Raw genomic sequence first — 13664 nt, 5'->3', positions numbered from 1 at the left:
GAGAGAGAGAGAGAGAGAGAGATTAAATAAAGAAATAAAGAGTGACACCCTTCATCACAAGATTGTCTACTTCATGTGAGAGCATCATCTAGACGCTCAGCAAACTCCAGTGATGGATATTATAAGGGAGGTGTTGTGCATCACAGACAGGTCTACTATTGAAATTTGACAGCATTTTCTGGGATGACTTAGACAACACACTACTTCCTCCTACATACATGTCACAAAATGTCCACGACAAGAAAATTTCAGAAATTAGAGGTAACACAGAGATTTACCGACAGTCATTCTTCTCACACACCATTTGCAAGTGGTACACAAGAAGGGCATCAGTTACGGCTATCTTAAGAACCTCCTGCCACACAGGATTAAGCGGCATGTGGAGTATGAAGTAGATATAAATAGATGGAAATACTTTATGAATAGGACAAACCTTAGACAATAAAAAGAAAGTATATAAAGACCCCCCCACACACACAATTTGATTAGATAAAACTGTTCATTGAAATTTACATTCCTCCCTGAGAGATAAGGTTTCACTTTAGGATTGTCGCCTTCAGCTGAACTGTGGATTACATACCATTGGCAAAAGAATGACATTCTACTGTTATATGGTGGACTGATGTGCATACACTAAAAATGACCAAACATTGATGACCGGTACAAATTGTGACGGGCCATAAACTACCACCATACATTTCACACAGAAGACTTTACTGAAGTCCAAAGTGTTTCCTAAAGATGTTATTGTACATGCTAACGAAGTTGGCTGGTTCATGGAGGACATGGTTTTAGAATGGAACAGATGTGTCTGGCAATGTCGTCCTGGTACCTTGCTAGGTTTGCCATGTATGCTTGTGTTAGATTCATATGCAGGTCAGTGTACACCAGCTGTGAAGAAAAAAAAAAATAGCAGAGGGCAAAACAGACTTAGTTGTAATTCCAGAATGGATGACGTCAATTTTGCATCTGTTTGTTTAAACAAACCTTTTATGGACAAGCAGAAAAATACTGTACGTATACACAGTGTCTAACAAACGAAGGTAGGCAATGTTAAGTGTGCAAGCTTGGCTCAAGTATGCGTGTGCATTAGTCAATCTTGGAAATGTCTCCCAAGCGAAACTGTTCATCATGCATTTAAAAAATACTGTATTTCTAATGCACATGGTGGCACAGAAAATGATGCTTTGTGCAAAAGTAACGACAAGGAGTCACTAGCATTAATAATAAAAAGTGAAAAATCATGACTGTGTTCTGGTATGCAGTGCAGCAAGCTCACCTGCAATATCACTGTAACAGCTCACGTGCGTGTAGATCCGGAATACTGTATTTCGATGGATAGTGAATTTTCATTGATGTCAGTGTTTTGCGATGCAGTTGTAGTTATAAGTGTGCCAAATCCCTAAGAAGTAGGGACGCTTAATACTCTATTCATCATATGATGAGCCATATCTTTCACTTTTAAGTGCGGCTTGAAATAGGGGTAAAATTTATTTATTTATTTTTTTACCAAGTCTCATTTCTGGGGTGCGGCTTGCATTCGAGGTCGGCTTGCAGTCGGGTAAATACAGTACCTGCAGCAGCTTCTAGCGGGATTTTTCCTATCTCCTGTAGGCTTTGCCTTCAAATGCAAGCATCGTGTAATACAGGCCTTAAGAACCTATGAACTCCAGCATTTATATTAGATACGATCGATCATCTTCTATATCGATTCCTCTCTACGTGCACAAGCAAGCTCGAAATTAGCTGACCATGACTGAAGACTAACAACGTACAGCATGCTAACCCTCAAGCTGCTTTGCATGCTTGCACGCAGCCAAGCTCTGTCCGATTCTGTGTGTTCGTAGCAGCATAACAGTATAGCGTCAGTTAATGCAAGTTTGCATCAGTTTGTGCATTACTGTGTACTATGTGGAGAATCCAGCTGTACATCAGTTTGCCCACTCACACTCATTGCTGTAGTGAAGTTGGCTATAGCAGCAAAAAGAAAAACTCTGTCACGGAGAAAGTGTACTTGATTCGGGAAGTGGTGAGAAACGCATATGTGCCCATAAGTGAAATGGCTCAATGCCTGGGACTTGCACAGTCTTCATTGTCAGGAATATTGAAGTATAAGGAGAAGATTCTGGATCAAGAGACACAGTGCGGTTCAAAAGCAAAGCAGAGAAAAATTGTTAAAAAGTCGCTGTACGAAGAAATGGACTCAAAGCTAATGGAGTGGTTCAATGGGGCATTGATAAAAATGAAAGGAGCTGTGATATCAGGGAAACTTGGGTTAACAGAATTCAAAGCTTTGAATGGTTGGCTGGATAGGTTAAAAAAAACGCTATGGGATAACTCGCAGGGCAGTATGTGGAGAGAGTGCTGCAGTTAATGATGAAAGTGTTGAGCACTGGAAAGAAGAGGTGCTGCCACCCCTCTTAGAAGGTTTCAAATCTCGGGATGTGTACAGTATGGATGAAACAGGCCTGTTTTACCAACCCATGCCCTCTAAAGCCTTAAGTGTTAAAGGAGAAGCATTCCGTGGAGGAAGAATGAGCAAGCAGAGAATTATTGTTCTCTTATGCAGCAACGCAGATGGCAGTGACAAGCTGGATCCCATAGTAATTAGAAAGTTCCACGAACCATGTTGCTTTAAGAACAGTGCTAAGTATTATAGCAACAAAAGTGCTTGGATGACTATGGACTTGTTCAAAAATTCTTGCAAGCTTTTGATGCACAAATGGGTGCTAGAAACAGGAAGGTTGATCTCTCTATTTACAAGTATCCTGCTCATCAAACAGACTTAGTATAATTGCAGAATGTGAAAGTGCATTTCGTTCCTGCAAATTGCACTAGCAGACTCCAGCCCATAGATCTAGGTATTATTCATAGCCTGAAAAGCAAGTATCTGAAAGCTCTTGTCCTTACGGCACTTGCCTTTATTGACAGGAATGAGATGCTTAAATTGAAAATTCTGCAAGCAATGCATATGCTCACAGGAGGTCGGAAAATGGTAAATAAGGAAACCATCTCAGATTGCTTTCATAAGGCTGGATGTAATGAAATGAGCACTCATGACAAAGACGGTGATGAAGCAGTAGTGGACATGCATGATTGGGTGCAGGTATCTATCAATTTACCCATCACTTTTGACGAATGTGTGGCTTGTGATCGTCGTTACTACACGTATCTGAGATGTTGAGGAAATCTGCGAAGATGAAGTAAAGCAGAATGATGAAGATATAGAAGAAGACGATGATGTTAGGGTTGAAGAAATGCAAACACCATCATTCAGTGAAGCTATTGCCAGCATAGACATTGTCCGGAGATTTGTCACAGCATTTAAAGTGGACAACCCTTTTATAGACAGAGTAGATCAATTGGAGATGGACCTTTTGAACCTAAAATCCAACAGTGTTAAAAAGCAAACTACCGTATTTGATTATAGATATTTAAAAAAATGAGGCACTATGAAAGTTGGGTAAATATGTGTTATATATAGGAAAAGTAACTTGATTTATTATATTACTGTAATTGTGTAAGTGTTTTGTGGATGTTATAATTTTGTTGTGTGTTGGGAAACTATGATCTTTGACACCTGTATTAGTGCTACAAACAAAGTTGTAATAACAGTATAGTGTGTAGGGTAGGTATCTCCTTGTTTTATTGTGTAAATTATGTATGTTGGTGCAATTCGTGTCAATACAGGCAGAGAGTTCTGGAAAAGGTTTGCTTTCTATCGTAACCTTGATTTAAGATAAACCCTCATTTAAGGTTAAAAAATTCTGGTTCCTAGAAAAAAGTTAAAACAGGTTCTACTGTATTTATATTGAGAGGCAAACCATTCACATAGAAGAGGAATAAAATGGGTCCAAGGATTGAACCTTGAGGAACATCTTATGACACAGTTTTCCCACTCTGAGAAGTAATCTGCTCCATCATATGTGATTGTTTCCTCTCCAAGAGATATGGTTCAAACCATTTCAAAGTAATATCCATTATTCCACACCTGTTGAGTTTGAAAAGCATGAGGGCACGGTTTACAGAGTCGAATGCTTTTGTAAGATAACAATATTTCTGCAACCTTAGCTTTCCTATCTAGTGATGAAATAATTTTTTCAATAAACTCATTTATTGCATCTACTGTGTTTTTGCATTGTTGGAAGCCAAATTGGTTATGTGAAATTATACCATTCTGTGTGATGAAGCTTTGTACCTGTAAAGCAGCAAATTTTTCAAATATTTTTGATATGACAGGGAGTATAGAGATCGGGCAATAATTTCCCCTATCATCTTTTGAACATTTTTTAAACAATGGTTTTACTTCTGCATATTTAAAGAGATCAGGGAAGTAACCTCCTTCAAAGGATTTGTTTATTATGAGAAAGAGAGGATGAGCTATTATGTTGTAAACTTAGTTAGTTTGGTGGGTATCCCATCCCAGCCAACCGAGTTTTTGTCTTTTAAGGAGATGATGACATTTTGAACAAATTTTGCTGAAACTGTTGAATTTCTCAAGACTTTTGCAGGTATTGCCTTTTAACCCAAAACTATTTACTTTCTGCTCATAATTTGCTATGTCTAAATCAGATTTTGCTACATTTATGAAGTACTCATTGAAGCACTCAGATATTTGAGCTGGATTTACAACAGATTTTTCCTTAAGTTTGTTTAATTTTTGAAATGTCTCGTTTGTGACTTCGGACTCCAAATTCTGACTTCACTACAGACCTTACTGTCCTTGTTTTATTTTTCTGCCCTAGGATGAATTTGTTGTTTGCCATTTGTTTTGAAGCTTTCACAACTTTTTTAAAAATAGTTTTATAGGTTGTAACATATTTTACTAAATCAGGGTTTTTGTTGCACTTCAGTTGATTGTGTATCTTCCTCTTCCCCTCACTAGATATTTTTATTCCTGGTGTGATCCATCTCATCTTACTTGATGTTTTGTTGCAATATGATCTTAGTGGGAAAGTTTTAAATACTTCAAGAAAACTGTTTAGGAATGTACTAAAGTTTTTATTTGTTGTACCTGTGGTTGTGTAAAATACTTAAATTGTAAACTGTAAAACCAATGTTTCAACTACATTACAGTGGTCTTCCTCAGAGCAAAAGACTATTTCTGGTGGAAGAAAGGCGGCTCTATTTATTGCCTATAATACACTCCTGGAAATTGAAATAAGAACACCGTGAATTCATTGTCCCAGGAAGGGGAAACTTTATTGACACATTCCTGGGGTCAGATACATCACATGATCACACTGACAGAACCACAGGCACATAGACACAGGCAACAGAGCATGCACAATGTCGGCACTAGTACAGTGTATATCCACCTTTCGCAGCAATGCAGGCTGCTATTCTCCCATGGAGACGATCGTAGAGATGCTGGATGGAGTCCTGTGGAACGGCTTGCCATGCCATTTCCACCTGGCGCCTCAGTTGGACCAGCGTTCGTGCTGGACGTGCAGACCGCGTGAGACGACGCTTCATCCAGTCCCAAACATGCTCAATGGGGGACAGATCCGGAGATCTTGCTGGCCAGGGTAGTTGACTTACACCTTCTAGAGCACGTTGGGTGGCACGGGATACATGCGGACGTGCATTGTCCTGTTGGAACAGCAAGTTCCCTTGCCGGTCTAGGAATGGTAGAACGATGGGTTCGATGACGGTTTGGATGTACCGTGCACTATTCAGTGTCCCCTCGATGATCACCAGTGGTGTACGGCCAGTGTAGGAGATCGCTCCCCACACCATGATGCCGGGTGTTGGCCCTGTGTGCCTCGGTCGTATGCAGTCCTGATTGTGGCGCTCACCTGCACGGCGCCAAACACGCATACGACCATCATTGGCACCAAGGCAGAAGCGACTCTCATCGCTGAAGACGACACGTCTCCATTCGTCCCTCCATTCACGCCTGTCGCGACACCACTGGAGGCGGGCTGCACGATGTTGGGGCGTGAGCGGAAGACGGCCTAACGGTGTGCGGGACCGTAGCCCAGCTTCATGGAGACGGTTGCGAATGGTCCTCGCCGATACCCCAGGAGCAACAGTGTCCCTAATTTGCTGGGAAGTGGCGGTGCGGTCCCCTACGGCACTGCGTAGGATCCTACGGTCTTGGCGTGCATCCGTGCGTCGCTGCGGTCCGGTCCCAGGTCGACGGGCACGTGCACCTTCCGCCGACCACTGGCGACAACATCGATGTACTGTGGAGACCTCACGCCCCACGTGTTGAGCAATTCGGCGGTACGTCCACTCGGCCTCCCACATGCCCACTATACGCCCTCGCTCAAAGTCCGTCAACTGCACATACGGTTCACGTCCACACTGTCGCGGCATGCTACCAGTGTTAAAGACTGCGATGGAGCTCCGTATGCCACGGCAAACTGGCTGACACTGACGGCGGCGGTGCACAAATGCTGCGCAGCTAGCGCCATTCGACGGCCAACACCGCGGTTCCTGGTGTGTCCGCTGTGCCGTGCGTGTGATCATTGCTTGTACAGCCCTCTCGCAGTGTCCGGAGCAAGTATGGTGGGTATGACACACCGGTGTCAATGTGTTCTTTTTTCCATTTCCGGGAGTGTAGTTATCAATGTGTCTTGTTCATGAAATTTCGTTGGCCATGCAATATAATAAGCTAGCCATGATAAGAGGGGAGAGGATAGAAAAAAAACTGTTGGTTATCTAACTGGCTTGTCAGTGATTGGCGACAGTCTGCAAATCGGTAGTTGGGTTCTGGTGTGTACAAGAATGCACTGACACGTCTCCTCTCCCCGTCGCTGTGGACATCTTCGTAGAAGGATCTGAACAAAGGCTCTAGCTTCTGCACTTCTGCACTGTTATGCCCCTGTTCCTGGCTACAGTATTTAGATGATAAATTTGTTAGCTGGAAATACAGAGAGGGAGAGTTGAGAAGCCTCTGTCAGCATTTCAACACTCTGCATAGGAATATACAGTTAACTTACGAAACAATGACACATTACCATTTTTGAACATGGAGGTATGTGGAACTGTGGATGGTACACAGGCATACTGGAAGCCACTCCACACAAATTGGTACCTGCACATGGAGAGCCACTATCACCCAGCTCAGAAGTAGTCAGTTGGTGACTGCCCGTGCCTACTGGATAAGTCACACTAACGACATCAAAGAAGAACTGAGGAAGCCACCAGAAGCCGAGCACTGATCTGCAGACAGCCGCCGATCACTGACAATCTGGCTAGCTCACCAGTAACTTCTTTCCAGCCTATCCCCTTTCATCATGACTAGCCTATTATATTCTACAGCCAATGAAGTTTCACAAATGTGACGTATTTACACCAATGGTAGGCAATAAACAGAGCCACCTTTTCTCCACTAAAACCAGTCTTGTCCTGGGAAAGGCCATTGTAATATGGTTGAAACATTGGTTTTACAGTTTATAAATGTTTTGTACAGTGAAGAGATACAACAACCAGAAGAATTTTAATCATTATTTCTCATATTTTTATATCGTGTGATGCTGTAATAAACCATACTTTCTATGGAGGTGTACCTGTAAATCGTATTAAATTTCCAGTGTCGGAAGCACATGTCGGAGCAGCCGAGGCTGAAGGGCACTGCAGGCCCCGGTGGAGTCCACGTCAGCATCAACAGGCGGATTGAGATGCCTCCGGCCTTCCTCTTCCCTGAGACAGACGCACCTCCCTCAGATTTGGTGCACAGCTCTGCCTCAACTGTGACGTCTTCATTACCGACACCGACAATGACTACCTCTGTGAATTCTGCTATCCAGCAGGTAATGTTGTGTTTATGGTTATAGGAACTTTCAACAAACAGCCTTTCCTCTCTAATGGACCACCCTTTTGCCTGTTGTTTCTTATTTTTAGTATAAATTGAAGGTTTGTTTTTCTTGAGCAGTTTGATTTAGCAAGTTTTAAGGCTTTCCTTAATGTCTGCTTTTGACATTAGTTGCTGAAATCTGGGGCACATGGAGATATGTGCTTCCTCTTCCTGTAAATTTTGAGGGCTCTGACTGTTTTCCATTTTGTGTTTAAATGCAGTGTGTTAACTCCTTGCATGAAGGCTTCATGATTTGGTTTCATAGTGTTTCAAACAAATACTAAAAATGAATATAATAGAGGGAACCATTCCACGTGGGAAAAATATATCTAAAAACAAAGATTCTGTAACTTACCGAACGAAAGCGTTGGTACGTTGATAGAAACAATAACAAACACAAACACACACACAAATTGTCAAGCTTTCGCAACCAATGGTTGCTTCCTCAGGAAAGAGGGAAGGAGAGGGAAAGACGAAAAGATGTGGGTTTTAAGGGAGAGGGTAAGGAGTCATTCCAATCCCGGGAGCGGAAAGACTTACCTTAGGGGGAAAAAAGGACAGGTATACACTCGCGCACACACACATATCCATCTGCACATATACAGACACAAGCAGACATATACTAAAAATGTACATACTAAAAATGTACATATGTGTATTACTTAACAGTGTTGTCGGCCTGACATCCACAAGGTAAACAGAGAATGCAAGATTTTTGCTGTTTATGAGAGAATAAGAAACCTGGTAATGAGATAACTTCCCCACCTTAAGAGTTGTTCAACTGCTGAACGAGTTATTTATTTTTTTTTTTTTACTGTTTTTCATCTTGGATACAGTTATTAATAATAATGGGCACTTATATCTGTAACCTGAAGTAAAATTACGTCTCAGCCCACAACACAATGACCCTATTACGGTGTAAAATATGTGTTTTAGGAAAGGAGGACTGGTTTAAACTGTAAGCTGTACATCTTCACAGTTACAAAGAAGAAAAATGAAACTAATCAAACTTAAAAAAATGTGCACTGGAAAATGGCACTACCTGGCGGCCAAGCAACGTTTGTTTATGGCTCTGTAAATTTAAGTTACGTATACTAAGATTACATGCAGTTTACCACTACTGCAAAAACTATACATACATTAGTTGTTTCATTGCTATTTGCCTGATCTAGATGTACATTTCTATTGTTCTGTTACTTCATTTCCTTTAGTATTCCTAGCAGTGACTTATTTTATTTTGTTATATTAATTTATTTATTTATTTACCTATCTTTATTCACCTGAGGTATTATTTCACAATGATATAGATTTGTAAAGGCAATATATTACAAATCAGTGGGCCCAAATATAACACACAGTGTAAATAACATGGTTTAAGAGGACAGGACAGGAAGCCTACAGACACAGGACAGGTGGCTGGCCATGGCCATAATTAAGGAACCATCTCAGCATTTTCCTTAGTGGTGTAGGAAAATCATGAAAAACCAAAATCAAAATGGCCAGACAGAGCAGCTCTATCCCCCCGAATATGAGGTCAGTTCCGTAACAGCTGCACTGCCTCATTCAGTGACTGTTGTTTGAATAATGTTCTTTCATTTACACACAAATTGTTTAAGTTACCTTGCAGTATAAAACATAATTTCTTTTTTCACTGTCCATACATGTGGACACTCACTGATGACTCCTGGGCTGGTGCTGGTCACTTGGGATGCAAAACATAGTTCCACTGCCACTCAAGTTAAGACACCCACAAATGATTCTCAGTCTGGGGTGATGATACTTTGCCCCTTGTCTCGGTTCCAGGTTCCTTCTCTAAATCCTCGCACAAACGAAAAAATGGCTGACATCGAAATAAGTGTCCAAGGAATAGAAAAGCAACTGGAATCACTCAACAGAGGAAAGTCCACTGGACCTGACGGGATACCAATTCGATTCTACATATACGTGAAAGAACTTGCCCCCCTTCTAACAGCCGTGTACCACAAGTCTCTAGAGGAACGGAAGCTTCCAAATGATTGGAAAAGAGCACAGGTAGTCCCAGTCTTCAAGAAGGGTCGTCGAACAGATGCACAAAACTATAGACCTATATCTCTGACGTCGATCTGTTGTAGAATTTTAGAACATGTTTTTTGCTCGAGTATCATGTCGTTTTTGGAAACCCAGAATCTACTATGTAGGAATCAACATGGATTCCGGAAACAGCGATCGTGTGAGACCCAACTCGCTTTATTTGTTCATGAGACCCAGAAAATGTTAGATACAGGCTCCCAGGTAGATGCTATTTTTCTTGACTTCCGGAAGGCATTCGATACAGTTCTGCACTGTCGCCTGATAAACAAAGTAAGAGCCTACGGAATATCAGACCAGCTGTGTGGCTGGATTGAAGAGTTTTTAGCAAACAGAACACAGCATGTTGTTCTCAATGGAGAGACGTCTACAGACGTTAAAGTAACCTCTGGCGTGCCACAGGGGAGTGTTATGGGACCATTGCTTTTCACAATATATATAAATGACCTAGTAGATAGCGTCGGAAGTTCCATGCAGCTTTTCGCGGATGATGCTGTAGTATACAGAGAAGTTGCAGCATTAGAAAATTGTAGCGAAATGCAGGAAGATCTGCAGCGGATAGGCACTTGGTGCAGGGATTGGCAATTGTCCCTTAACATAGACAAATGTAATGTATTGCGAATACATAGAAAGAAGGATCCTTTATTGTATGATTATATGATAGCGGAACAAACACTGGTAGCAGTTACTTCTGTAAAATATCTGGGAGTATGCGTGCGGAACGATTTGAAGTGGAATGATCATATAAAATTAATTGTTGGTAAGGCGGGTACCAGGTTGAGATTCATTGGGAGAGTGCTTAGAAAATGTAGTCCAGCAACAAAGGAGGTGGCTTACAAAACACTCGTTCGACCTATACTTGAGTATTGCTCATCAGTGTGGGATCCGTACCAGATCGGGTTGACGGAGGAGATAGAGAAGATCCAAAGAAGAGCGGCGCGTTTCGTCACAGGGTTATTTGGTAACCGTGATAGCGTTACGGAGATGTTTAATAAACTCAAGTGGCAGACTCTGCAAGAGAGGCGCTCTGCATCGCGGTGTAGCTTGCTCACCAGGTTTCGAGAGGGTGCGTTTCTGGATGAGGTATCGAATATATTGCTTCCCCTTACTTATACCTCCCGAGGAGATCACGAATGTAAAATTAGAGAGATTAGAGCGCGCACGGAGGCTTTCAGACAGTCGTTCTTCCTGTGAACCATACGCGACTGGAACAGGAAAGGGAGGTAATGACAGTGGCACGTAAAGTGCCCTCCGCCACACACCGTTGGGTGGCTTGTGGAGTATAAATGTAGATGTAGATGTAGATGTAGATATTCAACTATGTGCTACTGTACACCTGAGGAACAAAGCCAATGGACATCACCATCCTGCATTACACATGATTACTGTGAAAGCAGTAAACCATAATCATGTACTGAAATATAACAAGGTGCTGTAGTTATCCCATTTCATTACTATCCACTTCTCTGAGTCCTCCAAGTGATTTTTATCATGCATTACTTGAGAAGAACATTTTTGCTGCTTTTTTATGCAAATGTGTTTTAGTAATCTTTTTCCCTTCCATTGGTAGTTTTATCACAGTATAAAATGCTGTTTTGAGTTTTTTGTTAGTCTTTGCTGGGTAAATGTAAAAAATGACTCTAGTTATGCATAGAACTATTAGTACAAATCAAACAATGGAAACTCTGGTGGGAATATCAACAATGTCGGAAAAGACTGATTGCTACCTTCTGTAAAGAAGACATATTAAGTTGCAGTCAGGCACAATTAAGACACACAAAGCTTTTCGCCACAGCCTTCATCACTTAAAATTTTCCGTAACACGCACCACAGATTGGCACCAAGTAAGGATGACAAACTTTTTTAAATAGCTCTTTAGAACTACTACTTCCAGTTATTATTCTGTTGGCTCCTTTCTGTGGTTTAAAACCTGTGTCCATGTTTTGTGCCTTCAATTCCCAGAAAAGAATTGTTTAGCTAAGAACTGAGTGTATGTAGGTATAGACCACCACAACTGTTTAATCAATCCTCCATTTTATTCCTATTACTGAGACAGTATGATAACATTTTCACATCAGGTGTTCACAGCCTCTTTGTGCCTGATCTTTCATATACTTCCAGTTCTAACAGTTTTTATTTTTAATATGTTTGTTTGTTAGTTATATGTTTCTTGTTTATATATCTGTAGCCTACAGTTGAAACTGATCCTTGTGTGTTAGCTTTGAGAACAATACTCCCTTCTTCACAGAATGCTCTCAATAGATGACTCCATGTCAGCCTAGAGTTTGACCTGCCACTCTGACTTTTTCCGATTTAATTTGACCAGAACTTTCTTACCACCTGAAAAACCAATGTATGGTTATGAGAATTACAATTACTGTTATCAACTGTAAAAATTTCAGTCAGCAGTTCTAGGAAGTGTGCCTCCTGAAATTAATTCTGCTCTTTGACTAGTGACAATTGAATTTTCTATTTCATAAATGGATTACATAAACTTCAAGTTTAAACCACTCTTTTGAGCTACAGTTGCTCAATATTAGTGAAGTTTCTCTCACAAAACATGAAGAAATTCTGCTTATGTGTAAAGGCTGTTAACAGTGCCAATGTTTCTGTCAAGACACCCATGGACAAGACAGGGACTGAAACTGGGGGATAGCGCAGCAAAAGTAGAAATGCTTTACTCTATTTTCAAACATTCCTTCACAATGCAAAATCCAAGATGTTACCCCAATTTAATTCTTGCAAACTGGACAGATGAGTGTTGTAGGTATGTGTCAGTGCTGTTGAGGAACAACTGAAATCCCTAAAACTCAACATAGCTTCAGGCCCCATAGGAAACCCTATAAAATTATGTACTGAATCTGCAGCTGAGTTAGCCCCTCCTGTAACCATCATCCACAGTAGATACATTGAACAAAAACTATGTGAAGTAATTTGAAGAAAGAACAGGCCTTGCTCACCTAAAAGGGTAGCCATTTACAAAAATGTCTTGTAGAACCTTAGGACATATTCTGAGCTCAAGCATAGTGAGTTGTCTCAAACAGAATGTCCTCCTCCATTCCAACCGCATGGGTTCCAAAAACATCTCTCGTGTGAAATTCAACTCCTCCATACGACGTCTTGTTAACCGTGGGTAAAGAAAATCAGGTAGATTCAGTATTTGATTCCTGAAAAGCAATTGACTCACTACCAAACCTAGACTTACAATCAAAAGTATGATAATATGGGATATATTGAAAAAATTTTTGTGACTGGATGGAGTAGTTCTCATTAGGGAGAATGCAGTATGTTATATCGCATGGAGAGTTATTGGCAGATGTAGAAATTACTATAGGTGTGCCGTAGGGAAGTGTCTCACAATCATTGCTGTTCATATTGTGTGTTAATGATGTTGCAGACAATGTTAATAATCTCAGACTTTGTGGAGATGATGCAGTTACGAAATACTGTCAGAAAAAAGCTGGACAAATATTAAGTTGGATCTTGACAAGATTTCAAAGTGTTGCAAAGATAGCAATGTGTTTTCAGTTTTCAGAAATGTAAAATTATGTACTTCACAAAACAAAAACTACAACATTAGTGAGTCACAACTGAAACTGATCAAATCATACAAATACTTGGGTGTAAAAATTAGTAGGCGTATGAAGCAGAATTATCGTATTGGCTCAATTGTAAATAAAGCAGGTATAAAACAGTTCACTGGTACAATACTAGGAAAATACAGTCAGTCTAGAAAGGAGATTGCTCACGAAATACTCCTGTGACCCATTCTAGAATATTGCCCAAGTGTGTG

At 40.9% G+C, this 13664-nt stretch overlaps 1 protein-coding gene across 1 annotated transcript in view; it reads left to right on the top strand.

Moving 5' to 3' along the window:
- The window catches only part of LOC126210001 (apoptosis-stimulating of p53 protein 1-like), a 339336-nt gene that overhangs the window by 295309 nt on the left and 30363 nt on the right, over positions 1-13664 (top strand). Inside the window, exon 13 of the mRNA XM_049939109.1 lies at positions 7542-7760. Coding sequence (XP_049795066.1) covers positions 7542-7760 — 219 coding nt within the window. The remainder of the gene's footprint in view (positions 1-7541; positions 7761-13664) is intronic.

The sequence above is a fragment of the Schistocerca nitens genome, chromosome 10, assembly GCF_023898315.1.
Source record: "Schistocerca nitens isolate TAMUIC-IGC-003100 chromosome 10, iqSchNite1.1, whole genome shotgun sequence".
Classification (NCBI taxonomy): Eukaryota; Metazoa; Arthropoda; class Insecta; order Orthoptera; family Acrididae; genus Schistocerca; species Schistocerca nitens.
The sequence above is the reverse complement of the archived record's forward strand: the minus strand, read 5'-3'. Positions and strand labels throughout refer to the sequence as shown.